Below are 27,639 nucleotides of genomic sequence, written 5' to 3' on the forward strand. Positions count from 1 at the left end.
GAGGGAGGAGTGCTTGAGACCAGGATTTCAAGACCAGCCTGGGCAACATAGTGAGACCTTGTCTCTACAGAAAATAAAAAAATTATCTTGGCCTGGTGGCACACGCCTATAGTGCCAACTTCTTGGAAGGATCACTTGAGCCTGGAGGATTGCTTCAGCCCAGGAAGTGAAGGCTGCAGTGAGCTGTGATTGTGCCATTGCACTCCAGCCTGGGAAACAGAACGAGACCCTGTCTTGAGGGGAAAAAAAAAAAAGCATAATGGGGTAGCATACCTTTGAGAATTTGGATTGCTAACTTTTAAGAGGATTTCAGTACATGTTTATAAGCTGATATATGTTAAGCTAACTGTAGTTGCTATAGCGAACTAGCCACAAAAATTATATATAATGACTCAAATGTTATTTCTTGCTTATGTAAAGTTTAAAAAGTGGATGTTTCAGATAAGTGGGTGGCTTTTGTGGAGACATGGGCATTTTCCACTTTATAGCTTCTAAGTTTGTCTTACCTGCATTAAGTTGGAGGAAGGGTAAAGGGCATAGAGCATGGTGTGTGGAGGGTTTTTACTGGACCAGGTCTAGGAGTAGCACACATCACTTTTACTACTACTTGATAGGCTATAACTCAGTCAGAGGCTACCTGCAGGGGCTGGGATGGATAGCCTAGCTATTTGTCCAAGCAAAAGAAGAAAACTGTTTTGGTTAACGTCTGGCCAGTCTTTGCCTCAGCTTAACAGCCTTAGTAGGGGCCATTAGTGTGTTATTTTGCCCAAGTGTTGAGGCAAAGGAATGATTGTACCTAAGGCTTAGCAACCATCTGCCTATTCTTTCTCCTGTGAATTATCTGAGGAAGATACTTATTTCATTAAATGTCCTTCTCTTATAGCATAAATGTTGAGATTTTCTTTTTGATCCCTTACCATTTGACTTTTTTCTTTAAAAAATAGGTTATTAAATTAAGTAATTTCCTCATGCTTGCGTTAAGGGATAGGTTTCAAATGACCCTTTTAAAAATTGAAATCCAGGCTGGGCATGGTGGTTCGTGCCTGTAATTCTAGCACTTTGGGAGCCAGGAGGATCGCTTGAGCCCAGGAGTTCATAACCAGGCTGGGCAAAAATAGCAAGACACTCTCTCTTTTTAAAAATAAAATTGAAAATTGAAATCTAATTCACATATCATAAAATCCACCATTTTATTTTATTTATTTATATATATATATTTTTTGAGATGGAATTTTGTTCTAGTTGCCCAGGCTGGAGTACAATGGTGTGAACTTGGCTCACTGCAACCTCCGCCTCCCAGATTCAAGCAATTCTCCTGCCTCAGCCTCCTGAGTAGCTGGGATTACAGGTGCCTGCCACCATGCCCAGCAAATTTTTTTGTGTTTTTAGTAGAGATGGAGTTTCAGCATGTTGGCCAGGCTGGTCTCGAACTCCTGATCTCAGGTGATCCGTCCGCCTCGGCCTCCCAAAGTGTTGGGATTACAGGTGTGAACCACCGCACCCGGCCAAAATTCACCATTTTGAAGTGTACAATTCAGCAGTTTTTAGTACAATTTTCAAGGTTGTACAACCACCACCACTAATTCCAGAACATTTCTATGACCCCAAAAAGAACCACCCCCTCATACCTGTTACACTTACTCCTGCTTTTCTGCTTCCCCCTAGTCCCTGAAAACCACTAATCTAATTTTTGTCTCTATAGATTTGCCTGTTCTGGACATTTCTTTCTTTTTTTTTTTTTTTTTGAGCCGGAGTCTTGCTCTGTCACCCAGACTGGAGTGCAGTGGCGCAATCCTTGGCTCACTGCAAGCTCCCCCTCCCGGGTTCAAGGGATTCCTTGTGCTTCAGCCTCCTAAGTAGCTGGGACTACAGGCACCCGCCACAACGCCCAGCTAATTTTTTTTTTTGTATTTTTAGTAGAGATGAGGTTTCACTGTGTTAGCCAGGATGATCTCAATCTCCTGACCTCGTGATCCGCCCGCCTTGGTCTTCCAAAGTCCTGAGATTACAGGCGTGAGCCACTGTGCCCAGCTGGGACATTTCATAATAATAGACTCATACAATATATGGTCTTTTGTGACTGGCTTCTTTCACCTAGCATAAAGGTTCATTAATGTTGTAGCATGTGTCAAGTACTTCCTTCCTTTTCATAACTGAGTAATATTCTTTTATGGGATACCCTCCACTCCTGTTTCAATTGCCTGTATATCCTACCAGAGCTAGAAACAATCAAAACTCTAACTTTGCTATCTGAAAGTCTGTAGTAATATAGTTTTGAAGAGTTGAGTATAATGAACAACCACTTTGGGAAGATATTCCTTGGGTTTCCTCTTGGCATGTTGACTTGTTTAGTTCCTAGTTCATAAATGGGTAAGTAGATAACTTAATGTTTGAACCATCTTTACAGTGCTGTGGTTGCCTACTAGGAGTCAATAGTATATTAGTCATCTTGTTTTATTTGTATAATTAGCTATCAGTGACACATCTGAATATAACTAAGCAGAATGATAAACCTGTTTGATTTTAATGGGAAAGATAAATGAATTAGTTAAGGGCCTTGAGTAAGTAGACTGAGATGAACAGGCTCTAATTTACTCATCTACTGGAGTGGAGAGAAAGATGGAAGTGGATAATACTTATGCTAGAGGATAATATTTACGTCTAATTTATGTAGATATTTTTACCCTGAGATAATTTGTCTGCTTTTATTTTTTAAAATTCCATTTTATTATTATTATTTTATTTATTTGTTTGTTTGTTTGTTTATTTTTGAGATGGAGTCCGGCTCTGTCACCCAGGCTGGAGTGCAATGGCACAATCTTGGCTCACTGCAACCTCCGCCTCCCAGGTTTAAGCAGTTCTCATGTCTCAGCCTCCCAAGTAGCTGGGATTACAGGCATGTGCCACCACGTCCGGTTGATTTTTGTTTTTAGTAGAGACAGGATTTCCCCATGTTGGCCAGGCTGGTCTCAAACTCCTGACCTCAGGTGATCCACCCACCTTGGCCTCCCAAAGTGCTGGGATTACAGTTGTGAGCCACCATGCCTGGCCTACTTTTATTTTAGATGTTGCAAAATTCAGTATTTTGCCTGTTATGTAACAGGTTACAGACAAAATACATTTATATAAAAAGCTGAGACAGAGGTTAATTTAAGTATACTTTGTGATTTATTTTGTATAAAAAACTTAGCGAAAAGATAGACGTCATCAGTACACCATTTTTTTTTTTTTTTTTTTTTTTTGAGATGGAGTCTCATCCTGTGGCCCAGGCTGGAGTGCAGTGGCACAGTCTTGGCTCACTGCAGCCTCCACCTCCCAGGTTCAAACGATCCTCCTGCCTCAGCCTCCCAAGTAGCTGAGATTACAGGCATGCACCACCATGCCCAGCTAAATTTTTCTGTATTTTTAGTAGAGATGGGGTTTCGCCATTTTGGCCAGGCTGGTCTTGAACTCCTGACCTCAGGAGATACGCCCTCCTCGGCTTCCCAAAGTGCTGGGATTACAGGCATGAGCCACTGCGCCCGACCAGCATACAAGTTTCTAGTATGCAACAGTAGGTTGAAAATATCTTAACATACCACTTTTTGTGCATTAAAAACATGAAATTTTGTGTGTGAGAGAGATGGTAAATGTTTAAGGCCTGTACTTTTAAGACCTTTAGCTCTTATGAAAATAACAGGCATAAACTATGGTAATCTAGACAATGGAATATTAGTCAGTGCTAAAAAGAATTAAACTATTAGTCCAGGAAAAGACGTGGAGTAGGTTGTGTGTAGTGGCTCACGCCTGTAATCCCAGCACTTCGAGAGGCGGAGGCGGGTGGATCTCCTGAGGTCAGGAGTTCGAGACTAGCCTGGCAAACATGGCAAAACCCTGTGTCTACTAAAATACAAAAATTAGTCGGACATGGTGGTGGGTGCCTGTAGTCCCAGCTACTCGGAAGGCTGAGGCACAAGAATTGCTTGAACCTGGCAGGCGGAGGTTGCAGTGAGCTGAGATCATGCCACTACACTCCAGCCTGGGAGAAAGAGCAAGACTGTGTCTCAAAAACAAAAACAAAAAGATATGGAGGAACCTCAAATGCATATTACTAAGTGAAAGAAGCCAATCTGAAAAGGCTAGGTACTATATGATTCCAACTATATGACATTCTGGAAAAGGCAAAACTATGGAGATAGTGAAAAGATAATTGATTGTCAAGGTTTGGGAGATGGTAGGGAGGATGAATAGGTGGAGCACAGAGGATTTTTAAGGCAGTGAACCTATTTTGTTTGATACTGTAATGGTGGTTACATGTCATATTTTCATCAAAAGCTATAGAGTATACAACACCAAGAGTGTACCCTAATGTAACTGATATACTTTGGGTGATAAGCATGTGTCAGTGTAGGGTCATCGATTGTAACAAGTATACCACTCTGATTCTAGATGTTGATGGTAGGGGAGGTTGCCTGTGTGGGGGGTCTGCAAATATGTGGAAATTTTCTGTACTTTCATTCAATTTTGCTGTGACCCTAAAACTGCTCTAAACATGAAGTCTATTAAAAAAAATTAACAGAAGGGACAAGTCATCTGTAACTCCAGGTAGTTTGCATGTGCTTAATGCCCTTTTTCTGTGATAAATGGTTGCTATTAAATAAAAAAATACAGATATGTATGTATATTATTTATATGAGGTTAGTAAATATAACCATTTCACCTTTTGAAAGAGATGGTTAGAGAATGGATTGATAGTTTATCAAATATTATTTTGAGGCAAAAGTAAGACTGTGATGCCAAATGGAAGTAAATTTAACAAAAAGTAACCCTGATGGGTTAGAAAGCTGTGAATGGAGGCTGAAGGAATTAATGATAGAAATAATTCAAAATGCTTAAGGAGAACAAAATGATTACTAGAACTTTAAGGAATTTTTATGGATGAACCTAAGCTAATGTGAACAATGGTCATATTCTTTAGCTAAATATTGGAAATCTCCCAAAATTAGTGGTATATTGTGGTATGTGTCTCCGTCCCACAAGCCTTTTTTTTTTTGGAGACAGAGTTTTGCTCTTGTTGCCCAGGCTGGAGTGCAGTGTTGCCATCTCGGCTCACTGCAACCTCCACCTCCCAGGTTCAAGTGATTCTCCTGCCTCAGGCTTCCGAGTAGCTAGGATTACAGGCTTGCACCACCATGCCCAGCTAATTTTTGTATTATTAGTAGAGACGGAGTTTCACCACATTGGCCAGGCTGGTCTCGAACTTCTGACCTCAGGTGATCTGCCTGCCTTGGCCTCCCAAAGTGCTGGGATTACAGGTTTGAGCCACTGCTCCTGGCCTAATCTCACTATTAAGTGGTGTACATTTGACGACAAAGCAATGCAAACAGACATTGATTAGGAAGCTGGCATAGAATCAGTCAGGACCTGATTTTGTTTTGTGGCATTATAATGTTTTGTTCTGTAAGGTATACACCCAGCTTTCTGACCAAGTCAGTTGACAAACGCCTTGTATAAAAACTTCTCTCAGCTGGGCGCGGTGGCTCACGCCTGTAATCCCAGCACTTTGGGAGGCCGAGGTGGGCGAATCATGAGGTCAGGAGATTGAGACCATCCTGACCAACATGGTAAAACCCCATCTCTACTAAAAATACAAAAATTAGCTGGGTGTGGTGGTGCGCACCTATAGTCCGAGCTACTCAGGGAGGCTGAGGCAGGAGAATCGCTTCAACCAGGGAGGCAGAGGTTGCAGTGAGCCGAGATCGCGCCATTGCACTCCAGCCTGGGACAGAGCGAGACTCTGTCTCAAGGAGAAAAAAAAAAGCTTCTCTCTGAGGTTTACTTAATGGTATTAGTCAGCTAGGGCTGCCATAACAAAATATTACAGACTGGGTGGCTTCAATAGCAGAAATTTATTTCTCACAGTCTGGAGGCTGGAAATCTGAGATCCATGGTACAAGCAGATTTGGTTTCTCCTGAGGCCTTTCTCCTTAGCTTGCAGGTGGCTGCCTTATCTCTGTGTCCTAACATGGCCTTTTCCCTATCTCTTGCTGTTATAAGGATACCAGCCCTGTTGGATCAGGGCCCACCCTAATGACCTCATTCAACCTTAATTACCTACCTTCTTCTGCCTTAAAAAAAAAAAAAAAAAAGGACAGAGTCCCACTCTGTCGCTCAGGCTGGAGTGCATTGGTGCAATCTCAGCTCACAGCAACCTCTGTCTCCCAGATTCAAGCGATCCTCCTGCCTCAACCTCCCGAGTAGCTGGGATTACTGCTATTTGCCATGATGCCTGGCTAATTTTTGTATTTTTAGTAGAGATGGGGTTTCACCATGTTGGCCAGGCTGGTCTCGAACTCCTGCTCTGGTAATCCACCTGCCTCAGCCTCCCAAAGTGCTGGGATTACAGGTGTGAGCCACCGCGCCCGGCCCTTAATTATCTTCTTAAAGGCTCTATTCCCCAGATGCAGTCATATTGGGAGCTAGAGCTTCAACCTATGAATTTGGGGGGTGAGGGAGGACAATTCAGTCCGTAACAGTTAGGTCAGGAAATAAGAGTTCTCCGTGGGGATGGGGAGCAAAGAGTGTTGTGACTTGACAGTCAGATCCAGAAAAGTCTTATAGACCATTGTAAGAATTTTTTTTTTCCTTTTTAGAATGAGATCAGAAGCATTGAAGTTTTGAGTGGTTGGTCACTATTTGATTCCATCTCTATTTTGAGAATATAGGAAACAAAGACTAAGTAGAGAAACTAGTCAGGAAACCAGGATTATTATTGTAATAACCTAAGCAAGAGATGATGTCTTGGGTCAAGGTGAGAGTGATGAAGGTGGTAAAAAGTGGTGAGATTCTGTTTGTTTGTTTGTGTTTTGAGACGGAGTCTCACTCTGTCACCAGGCTGGAGTTGCAGTGGCACAGTCTTGGCTCACTGCAACCTCTGCCTCCTGGGTTCAAGCAATTCTCCTGCTTCAGCCTCCCAAGCAGCTGGGATTACAGGCGTGCGCCACCACGCCCAGCTCGTTTTTGTGTTTTTAGTAGAGATAGAGTTTCACCATGGTGGCCAGGATAGTCTCGATCTCTTGACCTCGCGATCCGCTCGCCTTGGCCTCCTAAAGTGCTGGGATTACAGGCGTGAGCCACCGTGCCTGGCGATTCTGACTTATTTTGAAACATAGAATAAACAGAATTTGCTGATAGACTGGATAAGTGATACGAGGGAAAGAGAAAAGCAAAAGGATGACTGCAAGATTTTTGCCTGATTAAGAAGACTGTGTGAAAGAGCAGCTTTGGGGGAGACAGTCCAGTTTTGTGGCTTTGTAGACATCTTATTGTTTTGTGGCATCATATTGTTTTGTATTTTTTACTTTCAGCAATATATATTCAACATCCTTCCAATTCAGTTCTAGGCACTGTTTTGTGTCAGTACGTACAGATATATACTGCATTTCTTTTGACAGGTATCTCTAATTAATGTTTTTTACTTGAAAAACACAGTTTTGGCCGGGCGCTGTGGCTCACGCCTGTAATCCCAGCACTTTGGGAAGCTGAGGCGGGTGGGTCACCTGAGGTCAGGAGTTTGAGACTAGCCTGGCCAACATGGTGAAACCCCATCTCTACTAAAAATACAAAAATTAGTCAGGCATGGTGGCACGTGCCTGGAATCCCAGCTACTTGGGAGGCTGAGGTATGAGAATCACTTGAACCCAGGAGGCAGAGGTTGCAGTGAGCCAAGATCATGCCACTGCATCCCAGCCTGAGTGACAGAGCAAGACTCCATCTCAAACAAACAAAAAAACACATGTTTGTAAGACATGACTTTACAGTGTCATGTTTACAAACACTGTAAAGGAAATACTTTACAAATATTAACTCGCTTAATCCTAATAATCAACTTTGATGTACTGTTACTATTCCTTATTTACAAGTAAGGACACTTAGGCCCAGAGAAGTTAACTTTCCCAAAGTTGCATAACAAAGAAGTAGCAAAGCCACTGCATTGTACTCTATCACTGTTTTCTTGTCACAGTTCGCTTATCCAATCTCCTAATCACAAATTTGAGAGTGGTTCCAATTTGGAGGTTATAAGATATGTTGCATAGGACACCCATTTTAATATCTTCAGGCATTGGTGCAAGTGTCTGTTGAACAAATAAGAATAGTTATTCTGGGCTGGGCATGGTGGCTCACACCTGTAATCCTAGCACTTTGGGAGGCTGAGGTGGGTGGATCACTTGAGGTCAGGAGTTCGAGACCGGCCTGGACAACATAGTGAAACCCCATCTCTATTAAAAATAGAAAAAATTAGCTGAGCGTGGTGGTGTGTGCTTGTCTGTAGTCCCAGGTACTTGAGAGGCTGAGGCACGAGAATTGCTTGATCCCAGGAGGCAGAGGTTGCAGTGAGCTGGGTACTCCAGCCTGGGCCATGGAGTGAGACTTTGTCTTTTTATAAAAAAAAAAAATACTGTATCAAAGCTTCAAGGACATTATCTCGTTCTTTTTTCCTTTGAGACAGTGTTTCCCCTCTGTCGCCCATGCTGGAGTGCTGTGATGATGCAATCATGGCTCACTACAACCCCTGCCTCCCGGGCTCAAGCGATTCTCATGCCTCAGCCTCCTGAGTAGCTGGGATTACAGGTGCATGCCATCACGCCTGGCTAATTTTTGTATTTTTGGTAGAGATGGGGTTTTGCCACATTTGCCAGACTAGTCTCAAACTCCTGGCCTCAAGTGATATGCCCACCTCGGCCTCCCAAAGTGCTGGGATTACAGACCATGAGCCACTGTACCCAGCCTTGTTCTTCTCTTTTTTTTTTCTTTCTTTTCAAGATGGAGTCTGGCTCTGTTACCCAGGCTGGAGTGCAGCGGTGCAATCTCAGCTCACTGCAATCTCCGCCTCCCAGGTTCAAGCAGTTCTCCTACCTCAGCGTCCTGAGTGGTTGGGATTACAGGTGCATCCCCCCCGCATGCCCAGCTAAGTTTTGTATTTTTAGTAGAGATGGGGTTTCACCATGTTGACCAGGCTGTTCTCGAACTTCTGACCTTGTGATCCGCCCACCTCGGCCTCCCAAAGTGCTGGGATTACAGGCGTGAGCCACCACATTTTCTTTATCCAGTCTGTTCGATAACATTTTTGTTCTCTCTCTGAGAATGCTAAAGTCAGAGCAACAAAGGTTGTTTGTTATGGTTCCGAATAGTTTGTTTAAATCCCATTCTACTTGAATTCATACCCGTTGTTGGATAACATAAGAAAGAATGAGTATTCAAGCAGAGGAAAGTGCCTGTGTGAATGGATGCCCATTGTGTTTGAACCGAGGTGGGCTGGGGCTGTACAGACATAAATACATCAGATCACTAACTCCTCCCCAGAGGTAACTACTATCCTGACTTCTAACATTTCAGATTAGTTTTGTGTTATGTCTTTGAATTTTGTATTCGTTTGTTTCTGCTTCTTTCCTTCAACATCATATTTGTGCTATTGGTCTGTGATGTTGTGTGTGGCAATAATTTGTTTATTCACATTATACAGTATTCCAGTACAAGAATATTTATCCATTCTACTCTTGATGGACAGTTGGGTTGTTTTCAGACTGTGCTTCTTTGAACATTGTTTTAAATGCCTTTCGGTGAACAAATATATAGGCTTTCTAGCAATGACATTGTTTTATCATAGGGTTGGCAAACATTCAACTTAATTAAATCTTGTCAAACAGTTTTCAAATTGGGCATACCAAGTTCCGGCGTATGAAACCATATACCACAGTTTATGAAAGTTCCAGGAGTTCCACATCCGTACTAGCACTTGGTGTATTGGGTTTTTCATTGTAGCCATTCAGAAGCATGGTGGTGTTGCATGTTGGTTTTAATGTGCATCTCCCTGACTTGGGTACACATTTTGCTTGGCAGTTTGATGCCTTTGTGTCAAAGTATCTGTGAATGGGTTGTTTCCGTAAGAACAGAGGAAGTTTTTGTTTGAAGCATACTCCCCTCTGCCCAAAGTGAAATCTTAAAGTAAACTCCAATATACAAAACAGATTAAAAGGCGTATTTGCTGAGAAGCAGTATAGCATGGGAATTGAGAACACAGATTCTGGAGCCAGATTCTGATAGGAATCCTTGCTTTGCCATTTCCTATCTGTGTGACTTTGGGCAAGTTACTTAGCTCCTATTTGCTTCGGTTTCCTCATCTCTACCATGGATGTAATAATAATACTTTTTATCATAAGGTTAATGTTAGGCTCAAATAAATTAGTTTATATGCAGTTCTTAGGACTGTATGGTACATAATAAGCACTTGATATTGTTGGCTGCTGTTAATAGTGGCGGTGTTGGTAATATAAATTTATTTATGAATTTATATCATTAGCTGACAAGAATAATAAGTCTCTACTATTGAGCACAAATTTGAAATTGAGGGTTATGAATGATAGTTGGATTTTATTTTAGCCTCAGCATCCAATTTTTGTTTTTGTTGCACATTATCAATAAAAGAATGATTCAAAAAGATGAACAGTTGAAAATAGGTATGGTTTGTCCAGTAGTCTCAGAATTCCTTTAAGCTTTTAATCAGCTTAAATGACAAGAAGTAATAGAAAGTGTTTATTTTGAAATTATTAAATATCCATAATTTGCTTGGATTTCCTGTTGTTAAATAAAAATCGTAGAATTAAATTTATTTTAAAAATTAATTTATGGTTTTGTCATCTATTATTTTATCACAACACATCTGCATAATAAATTTGCTTATTATCGCTTTCAGCCAAAGGACAAGATGAGCAGCAGATGTACTCAACATTTGCGTGGCATGATAAAATGTGCTCCGTGGGTACTGTAGTGTGTGTTTACTCTATGGTGCAAATGTAATAAGCCAACGACACATAGGCTTGAATTAGAAACAAATCAAAACAAAGAGAGCTACAGTTTTCCTAATCACATATTTTCAAGATATTTAAACAAATTATGGTAAGTAAAGGTACACAAACCCAAAATGAATTTTCTGGGCAGCACAAGCTATGTTTTGTTTGGTGTCTGGTGTGTTAATATTAGGAGGCATATAGAACATTCATATATCTGCCGTCGGAGTATTAGTTCATACTAGTTCCTTCTACAGCTGTCCTCCACAGTCACCAGTTGTAGATTACACACAGCCTTGCCTCTTTGCAGCCAGCTGACCCTTAAACCCAGGGGACATTTTCAACTATGCTAAGGCTTTCCAACAGACATATATGAGTACCTTGACAAACTCCTCTAGCACTAGCTTTATTTCTCCCCAGACTGTCTCCCACTGCTCCTTAGCCAAGTATGGGCTCCTCCAGACTGGCCAGTATCCCCTCTGCCTCACCACCACCCTCTGCCTCACCACTGGCATGGTTTTGTGTTCTCTTCTCTGTAGTAACAGTGTCAGGAATGCTCTCATTACCTTCTGTCTTGAGTACTGTAATTTCATCCTTTGTGGTTCTGTGTGGATACCACCTCCTCCCTGAATCATTCCTCTTTGCTATCAGTTATTCTTTCCTGTGGAATCCTGTCCTGACATTCTGTACCTCAGGATCTATTAATAAAACTTTTTTTTTTTTTTTAAATATCCTAAAGTTGTACTCTGTGAGCACTACCTCAAGTCAGTGCCACTCACAAAACCCATCAGCAGAGGGAGCTAAATAAAAGAAGATGAGTCCCTGAAATTGAGAAGACCTGAAGCCAAAAAAGTACTTATAAACAATCAACTTTCACAAACTGCCAGTGCTAAAAAAAAGAGCTTGAGTAGTGTAGGAAATAAATGATTTGGGCCCTAATCCCAGTTTAAAACTTTGATGAGGTGATTTGTGTTTTTGAAAGAGTTAATTCTGTATCATGTTAAAAAAAAAAACTGTTTAGGGGGACGACCTGATAAATATAGGAATATTAGAGAACCAATCTAATGTATTCCCCTCGTCTGAAAGTTTTAATTATTAAGGATGATGAAATGAGGTCACTACTTTGTGAAGACTTGCATATGGAACACTGAGTCTGAAAGTTGCTAAGGATTATGGATAGCCCATTCTAAGTTTAAACATGTACTATTTCAAGTAAATTTCTTATTTTGTTTTGATCAAGTGTATGTATTTAATTTCAGTTAGCAGACTTGAAGAAAGAGAAGCAGAACTGAAGAAGGAATATAATGCATTACATCAAAGACACACTGAGGTGGGTTCCTAGGTTTTTCATTACAATGCTATTATTGAGACAAAGAAATGAACCTTAGAAAACATGTCTTAATTTTTCTTTGAAAATCAGAATTTTTAAAAAAAGAATAATTCTTGGGGATTCTTTCAAGCAAACATTAAGTTTCATGTGACATTTACCTAGTTACCAAATGTCAACTTTTCTTGTTTTTTTCTGGAATTAGCTTTTCATGTGGTGAATTAGTATGCTGCGGAATAATTTAGTTATTTGAGGCAGCTATAGTACTTGTTTCCTTGGCTGGCTAAGCAAAAACCTATGTGTACATAATGAAGTTTCTGTGATGCTAAGATGAGAGAACTGATTTGTTTTGTTACCAGCTTGGAAATTATGGATTGGTAAGTTATTGGTAAAGGGTCTCTACGTTTGTTTTCCAGTGTAAAGGACTTATTTGCATTAAGCTCATAACAAATAATATAAGCACAAATTATAATGTGTTAAATCAAAATAACTCAAAAGTAGGTTTTTTGCATGAGTTTTCAGTATTTTAAATTAACGGTTTCAGCACACACTCTCCTCAAAGGAAATTAGAAAATGTACTTGAGGAGTGAACAGGCAACCTACAGAATGGGAGAAAATTTTTGCAATCTAGTCATCTGACAAAGGGCTAATATCCAGAACCTACAAAGAACTCAAACAAATTTACAAGAAAAAAATGAACAACCCCATCAAAAAGTGGGCAAAGGATATGAACAGACACTTCTCAAAAGAAGACATTTATGCAGCCAACAGACACATGAAAAATGCTCATCATCACTGGCCATCAGAGAAATGCAAATCAAAACCACAATGAGATACCATCTCATACCAGTTAGAATGGCGATCATTAAAAAGTCAGGAGACAGCAGGTGCTAGAGAGGATGTGGAAAAGTAGGAACACTTTTACACTGTTGGTGGGACTGTAAACTAGTTCAACCATTGTGGAAGGCAGTGTGGTGATTCCTCAAGGATCTAGAACTAGAAATACCATATGACCCAGCCATCGCATTACTGGGTATATACCCAAAGGATTTTAAATCATGCTGCTATAAGGACACATGCACACATATGTTTATTGTGGCACTATTCACAATAGCAAAGACTTGGAACCAACCCAAATGTCCATCAATGACAGACTGGATTAAGAAAATGTGGCACATATACACTATGGAATACTATGCAGCCATAAAAAGATGAGTTCATGTCCTTTGTAGGCACATGGATGCAGCTGGAAACCATCATTCTCAGCAAGCTATCGCAAGAACAGAAAACCAAACACCACATGTTCTCACTCATAGGTGAATGAACAATGAGAACACTTGGACACAGGAAAGGGAACATCACACACTGGGGCCTGTTGGGGGTTGGGGGGTGGGTGTTGGAAGGAGGGATAGCATTAGTAGATATACCTAATGTAAATGATGAGTTAATGGGTCTAGCACACCAACATGGCACATGTATGCATATGTAACAAACCTGCACGTTGTGCACACATACCCTAAAACATAAAGTATAATAATAAAACAAATAAATAAATAAAAGAAAATGTACTTGAGGGTTTTTAAACCTTTTCATGATTCCCTGTCAGCCTCTCATGTTGCTTTTGTTTCTATTATCTTAATGTGAAAATTATTTTTGTATATCATGGTCAGTCTGGGGTTCACATACCCAAATAAGTAGAATTTTTATAGTTTTATGCAATATTTGTTACATGAAAAAAAAATTCCTCTTTTTTTTCCCCTCACTAGTCCTGTATTTCTTATAATACATATGGTTCCAGTCTTAGCCCGTTTTTTTTTTTTTTTCTTTTCCCTAGTTTGTGTGATCTCTTAACTCTGCGTCTGGTAGAAACTATGTTGTTGTTTTTCTTTAGAAGAGCATAAAAACCTTCATAATCATAAAACAATTTAAAATCATGTTTTGGAGAATATCCACACAGATTGTATTTTGTGTACAGTAAGCATATTAATGCTACAAAGATTGTATTTACATTATTGTATTGTAGCTATATTCTGTTGCTTGTGTGTGTGTGTGTGTGTGTGTGTGTGTGTGTGTGTGAGTGTGTCAGAGTCTTGCTCTGTTGTCCAAGCTGGAGTGCAGTGGCACGATCTCATCTCACTGCAACCATCACCTCCTGGGTTCCAGCGATTCTTGTCCCTCAGCCTCTCGAGTAGCTGGGATTACAGGTGTGTGCCACCATACCTGGCTAACTTTTGTATTTTTAATGCAGTAGAGATGAGGTTTCTCCATGTTGGCCAGGCTGGTCTTGAGCTCCTGACCTCAGGCAATCCACCTGCCTCAGCCTCCCAAAGTGCTGGCATTACAGGTGTGAGCCGGTGTGCCCAGATGTTGCTGTTTGTTTGTTTGTTTATTTATTTTAAAAAATGTTTTAATACTGGCCATTGCTTTTAAGGAACAGAAAACCCCACCACACTCAGTTGCGTTTGCGTTTGAATAATGTAGTTAGCACTTGCTTGGGGTATGGTGTAGAATTTTTCCCTGTTAGCCTTGACACGTGAGATTTGATTATTACAATCCTCGCTTAATAACCATACCCAAAGCATGAAATGTCACAGAATTGATATCCAGTAGTAGATGGAAAGGATGGTCCGTGAAGGGCTGGAACCATAGAACTCAGGGAAGACAAGAGCAGGTTATACAGCAGCTGTTTCAGTGTGTAAAAAATACCCACATTTTGGCTTGGAGCAGTGGCTCATCCTGTAATCCCAGCACTTTGGGAGGCCAAGGTGAGCGGATCACTTGAGCCCAGGAGTTTGAGACCAGCCTGGGCAGCATGGTGAAACCCCGACTCTACCAAAAAAAATATATACAAAAATTAGTCAGGCATGGTGGCCTGCGCCTGTAGTCCCAGCTGTTCAGGGGGCTGAAGTGGGAGGATCACTTCAGCACAGGAGGTAGGGGCTACAGTGAGCCAATATTGTGCCATTGCACTCCAGCCTGGGCAACAGACCCTGTTTCAAAAAAAAAAAAAAAAGCCCTCACAGATGAATGACATTTGTTAGATATTAAGGTTTAATTTTGGTGGATATTAAAATTTAATGACATTTGGTGGATATTAAGGTTGCTAAGCCTATCATTGATTTTTACACCATTCATTTCAATGCCTAAACAATGTGCTCTGTGTACTGTTCACTTAAGTAGTACTTATTAAAGCTGATAATAATAAATACATATATGTTTTTTATATATATATATAGAGAGAGTCTTTTTTTCTTTAATTAGACAGGGCCTCACTCTGTTCCCCAGGCTGGAGTGCATTGGCCCAGTCATAGCACACTGCAGCCTCAACCTCCCAGGCTCAAGCAATCCTCCCACCTCAGCTTCCTAAGTAGCTGGGACCACAATATGCATGCCTTTTTTTTTTTTTTTTTTTGAGATGGAGTCTCGTTCTGTCGCCCAGGCTGGAGTGTAGTGGTGTGATCTCAGCTTGCTGCAACCTCTGCCTCCTGGGTTCAAGCAATTCTCCTGCCTCAGCCTCCTGAGTAGCTAGGATTATAGGAGCGTGCCACCACGCCTGGCTAATTCTCGTATTTGTAGTAGAGGTGGGGTTTTCCCATGTTAGTCAGGCTGGTCTTGAACTTCTGACCTCATGATTGTTAAATTATGATGTATTGAAGTATAAAATATAAAATATATACTTTTTTTTTTTCTTTTTTGAGGCTGGGTCTTGCTCTGTCATCCAGGCTGGAGTGATCTTGGCTCACTGAAGCCTCCGCCCTCTGAGTTCAAGTAATTCTCCCACCTCAACCTCCCAAGTAGCTGGGATTACAGGAGTGCACCACCACCACGCCCGGCTAATTTTTGCATTTTTTGTAGAGATGGGATTTCACCATGTTGGCCAGCCCGATCTCAAACTCCTGACCTCAGGTCATCCACCCACCTTGGCCTCCCAAAGTGCTGGGATTATAGGCGTGAGCCACCATGCCTGGGCTGAAATATATACATTCTTGAAAAATAACTGTAAAGTGAAATTTCATATTTTTTCCATATATTTAATAAAGGTGAAGATAATGCATCTATAAAAAAGCCTGACATACTAATTTTAAATGAAAACATATAATTTTTTTTTGGTCTATTTCTATTCCTTGAGGAAAAGATAGTCTAGGAAGAAAACAAGATCTCAGGAAAAATTTTAATTACCAAGTCAGAGAGCTAGGTCTGTCCAGCAACCAAGGCAGGTTTCCCATGCTGCCCAAAAGCTCTTTACATAGATCTCTTCCCTCAGTTATGAGCAGCTTCTATCCTCTGACCTGATAGGCTCCTCCCTATATTTTGTTTTGCCTCAAGGAAGGAAGGTTTATGTAACATGGATAGGGCTGCTTTGAAATGTGGATCTATTCTGCTCTAACCCACAATTTTTTCTGTTTATACATCTGTTCTAGAGATGTCATTCAATTAGCAATTATAAATAGCTATCTAAAACCAAAGAACTAGGCGCCCTTAAAACATAAACTCTGAAAACATTCAGGGAAAGGAAGCCTGAAGGGGTTTAACCTTAACCTTTTCACTATTACTTCCAAAGAAGGTAATGTCTTTTAATAGTTGTTTAGCACTTTTATGAAACACATTCGTTGTTGCTTAAGGGAAACCTGCCGTGGCTTTTTCTGATTTGATTTAAGAATAACTATTCTTAAATTTAAGAATAAGTAGTCAACTATTTTTAAATCAAAGTTTTGTATACATTACTGAATTTGCTTAAAAGAAGACATGCCTTAAAGAGGGCAGTGGAAGAAATATAAAGGACAATTTTGAAGCACTCGGGCCCACGTGTGTATGCTAATCACCAAAAACTTTAGCCCTTTGGAATCTTGGGAGAGCCTCAAATCAGGGAGTGTTTGAATGCATTCTCATTTTATCCTCTGACCAAATTCTCATCCATTCCTATTTTACAGATTGAGGTTTAGAAAGAGTCTATGAAATGATTTGCCCCAAATTGTACTGGTGATTAGATTTGAAGCCAGGTTTGTCAGATTCCATTGCCTGAGGTTTTTTTTAAGACGAAGTCTCGTTCTGTTGCCCAGGCTGGAGTGCAGTGTCCTGATCTCGGCCCACTGCAACCTCCGCCTCCTGGGTTCGTGTGATTCTCCCAACTCAGCTCCCAAATACCTGGGACTATAGGCGCATACCACCACACTCGGCTACTTTTTGCACTTTTAGTAGAGACTGGGTTTCACCATGTTGTCCAGGCTGGTCTTAAACTCCTGGCCTCAAGTGATCTGTCCGTCCTGGCCTCCCAAAGTGCTGGGATTACATGCGTGAGCCACAGCACCCAGTCTACCTGAACTTTTAATAACACTAACACCTTGGCCGGGTGCGGTGGCTCACGCCTGTTTTCCCAGCACTTTGGGAGGCCGAGGCAGGTGGATTATCTGAGGTCAGGAGTTTGAGACCAGCCTGGTCAACATGGTGAAACCCCATCTCTACTAAAAATACAAAAATTAGCTGGGCATGGTGGCAGGCACCTGTAATCCCAGCTACTTGGGAGGCTGAGTCAGGAGAATCGCTTGAACCCAGGAGGCGGAGTTTGCAGTGAGCTGAGATCTTGCCACTGCACTCCAGCCTGGGTGACACAGCAAAACTCCATCTCAAAACAAAAACAAAAACACACTAACACCTTTAGGTTCCACTAGACATTTTCCTTTTCCCTCCCTCCCTCCCCCCCCTTTCTTTTTCTTTTTCTTTTTTTTAAAATTTTTAAATTCTCTTTCTTCCTTTTCTTTCTTTCTTTCCTTCCCTTTCTATTCCTTTCCTTTCCTCCCTCCCTTCCTTTCTTCTTTCCTTCCTTCCTCTCTTTTTCTTATTTTCTCTTATTCTTTCTTTCTTTGGAGGTGGGGTCTTACCATCTTGCCCAGGCTGATCTCAAACTCGTGGGCTCAAGAGATCCTCCTGCCTCAGCCTCCCAGAGTACTGGGATTAGAGGTATCAGCCATCATGTCAGCCTGACATTTTTCTTTTTTCTTTTTTTTTTTTGAGACCAAGTCTTGCTCTGTTGCCAGGCTGGAGTGCAGTGGCACGGCCTTGGCTCACTACAACCTCTGCCTCTTGGGTTCAAGCGATTCTCCTGCCTCAGCCTTCCAAGTAGCTGGGATTACAGGCACACACCACCACGCTTGGCTTATTTTGTTTGTCCTTTTAGTAGTGACGAGGTTTCCCCACTTTGGCTAGGTTGGTCTTGAACTCCTGACCTCAAGTGATCCTCCTGCCTCGGCCTCCCAACGTGCTGGGATTACAGGCGTGAACCACCACACCCAGCCTCAACCTGACATTTTTCTATGACTCTTTGCTTTATGACGTCTCTCCACAACTTTAAGATTAGTGGCTTTGTTTATTGCTGAATTGACTCCTGAATGTGTGAATTAATATGCATACCTGAGAAAATTGAGAATTGCAGTTCTGAGACCAGAAGCAATGGGCCTGGTGGACCCAGGAATAGATTATCTGAAGCATGTCCTATTTTATTTTGTCACTTCACTTTTCTATCTAACAACACTGGTGCTCCCTCCCACTCACTTTTTTTTTTTTTTTTAACCTGAGTGGATACTGTGAGGCCTTATTAATATTTAAATTTTTATGTATTTTTTTTAAATACTTTTTTTTGTGTTTATAGACTATAGTGCATAACAGTTTATTCTAGACATCAGGAAATGCTTTAGTGTATGAGATTTTCTTGTGGGTAAGAGGAAGAAAGGACAGTGGACTCATTGCCTGCTCAGAGAATTAAGTACAAAGGCAGATAAGGCCTGACTCCTGCAATTCTTAATAGCTCAAATGACTGAGTCAGGCAGGCCAGAGTTCTGGCCCCAAAGCTAGTGACAACTTGAAAAGTTAGTCATTGACCAGACAATTAACTTGGATAGAGTTTACCTATGAAATCATGATACGGTGAGGATTAAATGGAGAAAAAATGGCTGTAAATGCACTGACTGACATAGAATTAGTGCTCAATAAATAATAGCTGCCATTTTGTTGTTATTGTTCTCTCTTTTCTTTTCCCCCTCAGTCATTTTTGATTGTCAGTTCTTTCCTTTAAGTGCTAGTTTGGTTGAGTTAGAATCGATTTCATTATATAGATGATTTTGGAATGTCAGAAAAGCCAAAACTGACAAACGGGATCTAATTAAACTAAAGAGCTTCTGCACAGCGAAAGAAACTACCATCAGAGTGAACAGACAACCCACACAATGGGAGAATATTTTTGCAATCTACTCATCTGACAAAGGACTAATATCTAGAACCTACAAAGAACTCAAACAAATTTACAAGAAAAAAACAACCCCATCAAAAAGTGGGCAAAGGATATGAACAGACACTTCTCAAAAGAAGACATTTATGCAGCCAACAGACACATGAAAAATGCTCATCATCACTGGCCATCAGAGAAATGCAAATCAAAACCACAGTGAGATACCATCTCACATCAGTTAGAATGGCGATCATTAAAAAGTCAGGAAACAACAGGTGCTGGAGAGGATGTGGAGAAATAGGAACACTTTTACACTGTTGGTGGGACTGTAAACTAGTTCAACCATTGTAGAAGGCAGTGTGGCGATTCCTCAAGGATCTAGAACTAGAAATACTGTATGACCCAGCCATCGCATTACTGGGTATATACCCAAAGGATTATAAATCATGCTGCTATAAAGACATATGCACACATATGTTTATTGTGGCACTATTCACAATAGCAAAGACTTGGAACCAACCCAGATGTCCATCAGTGACAGACTGGATTAAGAAAATGTGGCACATATACACTATGGAATACTATGCAGCCATAAAAAAGGATGAGTTCATGTCCTTTGTAGGCACATGGATGCAGCTGGAAACCATCATTCTCAGCAGGCTATCGCAAGAACAGAAAACCAAACACCGCATGTTCTTGCTCATAGGTGGGAATTGAACAGTGAGAACACTTGGATGCAGGAACGGGAACATCACACACTGGGGCCTGTTGGGGGGTGGGGGGAGCGAGGAGGGATAGCATTAGTAGATATACCTAATGTAAATGATGAGTTAATGGGTCTAGCACACCAACATGGCACTTGTATACATATGTAACAAACGTGCACATTGTGCACATGTACCCTAGAACTTGAAGTGTAATAAAAAAGCAGAAAAAAAAATGCTGCACTGAACAGCTTTATACAAATAGCATCTTTTTTTTTTTTTTTTTTTTTTTGAGATGGAGTCTCGCTCTGTCGCCCAAGCTGGAGTGCAGTGGCGCGATCCTGGCTCACTGCAAGCTCCGCCTCCTGGGTTCACGCCATTCTCCTGCCTCAGCCTCCCGAGTAGCTGGAACTACAGGCGCCCGCCACCGCGCCCGGCTCATTTTTTGTATTTTTAGTAGAGACGGGGTTTCACCATGGTCTCGATCTCCTGACCTTGTGATCCGCCCGCCTCGGCCTCCCAAAGTGCTGGGATTACAGGCGTGAGCCACCGCGCCCGGCCACAAATAGCATCTTAATGAAAGCAAGTCTATTAATAAAAACAACAAAAAAGTAATAGCTGATATCTGTAGGATTTGTAGACATGGATCATAAAACTAAATAAATATCGATTAAATAAAATCTTGATTTCTGAGGAAAAAAGAATACTATATCTGTTATTACATTGAACTAGTCATTAAAAGAAAGTTTAGAATAAGGTAATAGAGAATCAATCTGTAGAATGGCTGTTTGGGGGAGAACTATCTTTGCATTTTGCTTGTCATTCTTTTTCTATATTGAGTTCATAGAATACTATAAAGCAATCTGGGGTAAGTTTGTTTTCTTCATCTGAATGCTTAAAGAAATTTAGGTCCTCCATTTGAACAAATCAATTCCTTACATACAATTACTTTACTATCCAGTATATATAAGAATTCATAGCTGGGTGCTGTGGCTCACACCTGTAATCCCAACACTTTGGGAGGCCAAGGCGGGTGGATCACTTGGGGTCAGGAGTTCGAGACCAGCCTGGCCAACATGGTGAAACCCCGTCTCTACTAAAAATACAGAAATTAGCTGGGCTTGGTGGCAGGCACCTATAGTACCCAGCTACCCTGGAGGCTGAGGCAGGAGAATCGCTTGAATGTGGGAGGCAGAGATTGCAATAAGCCGAGATTGCGCCACTGCACTCCAGCCAGTCTCACTCTTGTTGCCCAGGCTGGAGTGCAGTGGCATGATCATGGCTCACTGCAGCTTTGACCTCCCTGGCTCAAATGATCCTCCCGCCTCAGCCTCCCAAGTAGCTGATACTACAGGCGCATCCCACAATACCCAGCTAATTTTTTAAAAAAAACTTTGTAGAGACAGGGTGTCCCTATGCTGCTCAGGTTGGTCTCAAACTCCTGGGCTCACCTCAGCCTCCCAAAGTGCTGGGATTATAGGCATTAGCCTTTGTACCTGACCTCTTTTATTTGTAAGGTTTTTTTTTTTTTTTTTTTTTAAAGGGGTCTCATTCTGTTGCCCAGGCTGGAGTCCAGTGGCATGATCATAGCCCACTGCAGCCTTGAACTCCTGGGTCCAAGCAGTTCTCCCACTTCTACCTCCTGAGCAGTAGGGACTACAGGCGAGTGCCTGCTAGTTGTTGTATTTTTTTTCTAGAGCAGGTGTCTTGCTATAGCCCAGGCTGATCTCAAATTCCTGGCCTCAAGCAATCCTCCTACGTCCCAAAGTGCTGGGATTACAGGCATGAGCCACTGCAAAGCCTTAATTTAGGCGTTCTAAAACCTTTTGAAAGTTTAAATTGAGATTGATTAAACCTGACAGTCACTTTGTTATATTAGTTTCAGTTTGATTTTTGTTCCTGAAAATTCTTCCTGACACAAGGAAGTTCATTATTTCTGACTTGCTGATGGATGAAAAGTGTATTTCTTCAAAACTGTTTTGTAAATGGTGGTAAAATCTATAAATTTAAAATAAAAAGTATGTCAATTAAAAAATCTTAAGATACTATATTCATGTGATTCTGTTTTCATTCTTTGTGGCTAACATTAGTTGTTTGGACTAGTCTTCATTGGAGAACAGTCTGGTTAATTTGTTTTATTTCATGCATCAGAGTTCAGCTTTTTGTTTATTTGATGATAAATAACATCTTAAAATTAACTTATATTTTGTAATTTTTGTACACGCCAAATAAAATTTCTACAAGAAAAGCATGCTTTGTAAAGTGAATTTAAACTTTTAAAAAAAATTATTTTGTTACTTAATATGCTACAGTGCGTATTTTAAGTTATAGAGAGATTGAAATACATCTTAATACAGCTAAAGTTTAGTGACTTCCAAAGCTATTCTATCTACAGTGTTAAGAATTCAAGTAATACTCCTTAGGAATGGTGAGAAGGGACATTAAAAAAAAAAAAGAGAATTCAAGTAATATTCCCAAGAAAGATACCAACCTTTGCTTGCCTCTTAATATTTACACCCTTTAAATACTAACACACTATTTCTTGTTTTTTAAAATTCATTGTTTTCTTATTCATGTCATGTTAGTATCTCTAGCAAAGGCCTTTTGATTTTATGTCTTAAATCGAAATTTAGGCTTTTTAAAAGTGAAACTATATATTATCAAGAATCAAATAGGACATTAGAAGTGCTTGGCAGTTTATGCACTTTATATTCTTGAAGTTTTTACTTTCATATTCAGCTTGTCTATCATATGATTCCTTATCTAAGACTCAAAAAGTGTTCTAATTTTTTTCATTTGTATTAATTTGCTGCTGTTATAATAGATGATTATACTAAGTCATGATACCAGTAACAGTCAAAGGAGAAAGTATTTTAACATTCTTTCAACTAAATGTACAGAAAGAAGAAACCTTTCTTGGTATTAAATTAATTAAATTGAAAGTGATCTTTATTCTGTTAATTTCTTTTAAAATGGAAAAGATCAGCACATAAGGATATGGTTTCTTCAGAAGTTTCACATTAATTTCTTTGTTGTGTCTCATCTTAGTGAATGGGTTTTTCAAATGCCATCTATTATTTTTAACCCATGGTCTTTTATCACTTCTTTCCCAGTGTCTGTTTACTAATTTGTGTTCTTTATGTCAATATTATTTTAATAGCATCACATATTGTAAAAAAAAGTGGGGTTTTTTTTTCCATGCTAAGCAAGATATTAGCTACTTTTGTGGACACCAGCATCCTTAAATGAAAGTATTTGCATATTACTTTCCATTAAAATTTTTTTCATTCCTTAATATTCTCTTACATGGAATTGAGTAGTCTGATAAATAAGAAAATTGTACAAAAATGTTTTCCTTGTTTTAACACTATGATTTTATTCCAGGTATTAGCCTTAAATGTTGTGTATTTTTTTCTTTCTTTAAAATAGATGATCCATAATTATATGGAACACTTAGAAAGAACAAAACTTCATCAGCTCTCAGGGAGTGATCAACTAGAATCCACAGCTCATAGCAGAATTAGGTAAGCTTTGTTATATATTTTGCCTTGAGAAAAAGTAAAATAAATAATATGTTTGTTTCTGTTTTTCTCTATTCTTTAATCCTGGAACAATAGTTAGGCTGATTCAAAAAGCTCTCCACTGTGATTGGAATGCTACAGGAGAGAATAGCACAGAAAAGTAGAAACCGTTTTTACCATTAAAAAAATAAATTATGAGCCATCCATATAAGCAGCACATTTGAGTATTTAGATTGTTTTCTGATACTTAATGGAGATTATACTAGGTTTAAAATTTTGTAATTTGTGGGAATGCTGAAATTTTTTATTTCTCCTGTGTAATTGGTTTGAAGTCCTTTTTGTTACAGAGAGGCATGTTTGAAAGGGTTAGCTAGCCATCTGTTTGATGTAGGAGTGTGAATAAATTATGTAGATCTTCAGGCATTGTAGCCAATGAGCTAAGCCAGGACTCTTAGTGGAGGGGAAAATAGTTAATAGGCTGGCTGTCGCTCGGGGTTGCAGCATAAATGCTAGGAGCAGCAGCTCTATGGTTATGAGGTGGGGAGAACGGAATGACGTCATCGCTTGAGAGCTGCTGCAGGATGGAGTGGAAAGCTGCTGCTGATGGCATTGTTTTTGTGGCAGCAAGCTGAATGACAGATCCTCACTACAAAGATACCCGTTTGGCCCCCGTGTAGGCCTCCTGGTTCGGGTGTTTCACCATGCCAGCACAGCGCCATGAGTCCTGGATGCATGCTGCTGTTTGTGTTTGGCTTTGTTGGCGGGGCGGTGGTCATTAATTCTGCTATCTTAGTATCTCTCTCTGTTTTGCTGCTTGTGCACTTTTCTATTTCTACCGGTGTGCCAGCTCTGACGCAGAACCTACCAAGGATACTCAGGTACTCCCGTCTCTTTTAGAAGCCCCTGCTTAGCTGGTTTTTCTTAAATTTTTAGCTCCACGGGTCTGCTTTGTAACCATTTCCGTTGCAGATTGAAACAATGGAAAATGGCCTGAAGCTAGGATTTTGATTGTTATTTATAGTAATTTATAGACCATCAGTTAGGATTATAGCTTTATGTTTGGAAACCACCGACTAAAGAAAAGGATTTTCATATTGTACTTACACACAGTACAAGGTCAGTGTGGTCTTGTTTTAAGCAGAATGTTCAAAGTAAAGGAGAGCAAGAGTAGAGCACCGGGTCCAAGTTTATACAACCTCTGCATTTAGCTTCTGAGCATTTAGGGACAAATATCTTTTATGCTTGAACTTGCAGTCAGTTAGATACAGGCCATAGTTTATTTTGTTTTAATTATCCTTTGAATGATAGAGGTTCAGGTATCATTTTTGTAATTTTTGATAATAGCTCATGGGAACTGACAGTTTATAAATATTTTCCTCCTAAAACAAAATATGTTTTAAAGTGAAAAAATTTAAGACTTTTAGGTTAAGGAATGCATTTTTCCCCATTATTTACACATCAAAGTTGTGAAAGCTTTACAAAGCCTATTCACTATTGTTTTGTCAGATGTTGCCCTTTCTTTTCTTTGTAGTCTTGGGTGACAAATATCCATGCCTGCTTGTGGGGGTAGTCATTAATCTCTGTAGCTTTACTGTTGCTCACTCTACTTACACCCTTTAAGAGCCATCTTCTGTATTTTAGAGACTTAAGGTTGTGGTTTCTTTTGTTTTCTAAACCATCAGACTAACACTGTCTGATTTGTTCAGATTTCTGCTTTGTGCATGGTTTTAAATGAAAATTGATAGTATATAATTTTTATTTATTATTTAAATGTTTATAAAATATTTAAGCCCTAATTGTAGATTTAGATAAATTAAGAAGAATTAAAGTAGTAAATTCCCTCAATGTGTTTCTTTTTTTTATAGGTTAGTTCAAGTTTAATATTAGTTGAAAGCCCAGAAATTAAATTTCATCTGTGATTTAAAACTAGATACTTGGTCTTTTATTTTCTTTCCTGATTTATAAAAATTGGGAATAATCTTACTACTTGTATATATGTTAGTACATAAAATATTTGTATATGTGTATCTGTATATTTAAGCTTTGAAGAAATTAAAAGCAAACTTAATATGTAGAATATTAAAATAAGACTAATGTTAAGGGGCTGTCTTGGGTTTAGACTTCATTTGAGAGGGCAGTGCCATGAGCTGCTGTGTGGCGCCTGCAAGTGGGTACGACAAAGCTTTTGAGTTGAAGTGCCTGGGTGCAAATGCTCTATTGCACGTGGCCGTAGGAGCTTTGGCAAGTTGCTTAATCTCTCTGCCTGAGTTTTCTCTTCTGACGGGAGATACCCCTTTGGGTCGTTTTAAAAAATCAAATGATTTTATTATTTTGTATTTAATTATAGTTGTAAGATATATGGTAAATTACTCAAATAATTTTCATAGTTACTTGTATGTGCCCATTTTTAGCGGAAATAGTTTTAACTACAGCTTTTATTGATAAAATACCTTATAATTAAATTACTTTACCACAAAAATTGCTACTGATCTGATTAAATAAAGATATCAAAGTCTTCGATATTAAGATTAAATTGTCAAAAAGTTGGTAGTTCCAAGTAGGAAGTTCCAAGGAAAGCAAAGGGCTTGGAGTTGAACAGTACTGGCTTTGAATCCAAACTCTGCCAGTTACTAGTTCCTAAAATCTCTGAGCATCACTTTTTCTACTCTGAAAATTGGGAAAATAATCCCCATTTCTTGATAAGGATTAAATGAGATAATGTAAATAAACCATCTAGCTCAGTACCCACCATGTGGTGAGTGTTCAACAAATGTATTTTTTCTTTTATCTGCCTTCATATATAAAGTAGATTTTACTAATTAGTTGTATCAAATGTGAATATAGCCAAAAAGCTGTTTCAAAAATGTAGTTGTAAAATTATTTATACACATAAGCTAACATTTAATAACCAGCTCAAAAATGGATATATGGAAGTAGGGCAATTAAGAAAAAAGAATTCTGATACTTGGTGATAGCTTTGTTTTCTAGACAAGTAATAGCAGATGTTTCAGTCTGCGGGTGTCAGTCTGCCACTTGATAGTTTTCCATGCGTATCTCATTTTATTTCTTCTTCTGTGAGTTTAACTGAAGCGTTGAATATATACCAACCTAGTACCGGACTAATGTTTACCTTTCAGGGTTTCTTTTCAAAAGTAGGATTCTCGTGAACTTGGCCTAATTATGCACCCTTCTCTCCCTTAGCCCAACTATATGTAATTTGTAAGTAAAGTAAGGGGAGGAGTATGTAGTGATTATTTTTTCAGAGTTGGAACATTGTAACCTAGAGCATCATTGACCCACTTGACAGATAGCTGTCAGTCTCTGAAGATGTCCCCTCCCTGTAGAGTAGTGTCTGAATGTTTGATACAAGCAAACTAAAAAGGTGGGAATTCTGCTTATAATTTGGGTTGTAGATTTTGTTGAGTGTGGATTGTAGATTTTGTTGACTGATTTTGTTTACTTTTTGGAAAGTAAAATTTGGATTCATAGAAGACTTCTTCGCCCAATAGTTTTAAACTTTTTCAACATTTGATATGTGTGAAAATGAATGTGTTGTCATTCATATAGGAAATAATTCTAACGACTGGTTTATATTTTGATTTCTGTTAGTGTGATGGCATCTTATGAAGTCTATATATCATCTTCCTGGTTGTCTTTGCATTTTGAGTTAGAGAGCTTTCCATTGTATTCAGTCATTAAATTCCCAGTCACCTTTTGCTTAACTTACTAAGGTGTGTTAGAAAATAAATAAAAGTCAGCTAGTAGCTCTTAGTAGAGAGCTACTACTGTCTACTAAGAAAATCCTTGGATTTTCAGTTCACAAAATATGGGGGGAAAACATCAGATTGACAACTTTTTATTTTGTCCAGAATGGATATGAAAAGGAAATCTAGCTACTTATCACTGTCACTATCATTTTAATGAAGGAAAGGGCATTTTAAACTCAAAGAAGAAAATATGTAATTTAAAATAAGGGTCAGTCATCTTCAAGAAAGAACAGGGTTCTATAGTATATGGGAATGTATATGTGTACAATATG

At 39.5% G+C, this 27,639-nt stretch overlaps 1 protein-coding gene and 2 long non-coding RNA genes across 39 annotated transcripts in view; 1 reads left to right on the top strand and 2 right to left on the bottom strand.

The window, feature by feature from the left end:
• The window catches only part of SPAG9 (sperm associated antigen 9), a 161,083-nt gene that overhangs the window by 54,084 nt on the left and 79,360 nt on the right, over positions 1–27,639 (top strand). For 20 of the 37 annotated variants that reach the window (XM_077971066.1, XM_077971065.1, XM_077971063.1 and 17 more), the window contains 2 exons: positions 12,086–12,156; positions 23,509–23,603. In XM_077971066.1, the coding sequence (XP_077827192.1) occupies positions 12,086–12,156; positions 23,509–23,603 (166 nt within the window). Of the gene's footprint in view, positions 1–12,085; positions 12,157–23,508; positions 23,604–24,156; positions 24,479–27,639 lie in introns of those variants that run through there. The other 17 variants (XM_077971076.1, XM_077971077.1, XM_077971078.1 and 14 more) reach the window with 1 other exon arrangement.
• On the bottom strand, positions 201–1,631 carry LOC144335583 (uncharacterized). The gene is made up of 2 exons (XR_013406508.1): positions 1,360–1,631; positions 201–664 (listed from the first exon to the last, which is right to left on the bottom strand). It is a non-coding gene; the product is annotated as an uncharacterized LOC144335583 (long non-coding RNA).
• Positions 3,219–6,146, bottom strand: LOC144335578 (uncharacterized). Its single transcript, XR_013406502.1, has 3 exons — positions 5,753–6,146; positions 3,785–5,049; positions 3,219–3,397 (listed from the first exon to the last, which is right to left on the bottom strand). It is a non-coding gene; the product is annotated as an uncharacterized LOC144335578 (long non-coding RNA).

This window comes from Macaca mulatta, chromosome 16 (genome assembly GCF_049350105.2).
Source record: "Macaca mulatta isolate MMU2019108-1 chromosome 16, T2T-MMU8v2.0, whole genome shotgun sequence".
Taxonomy (NCBI): Eukaryota; Metazoa; Chordata; class Mammalia; order Primates; family Cercopithecidae; genus Macaca; species Macaca mulatta.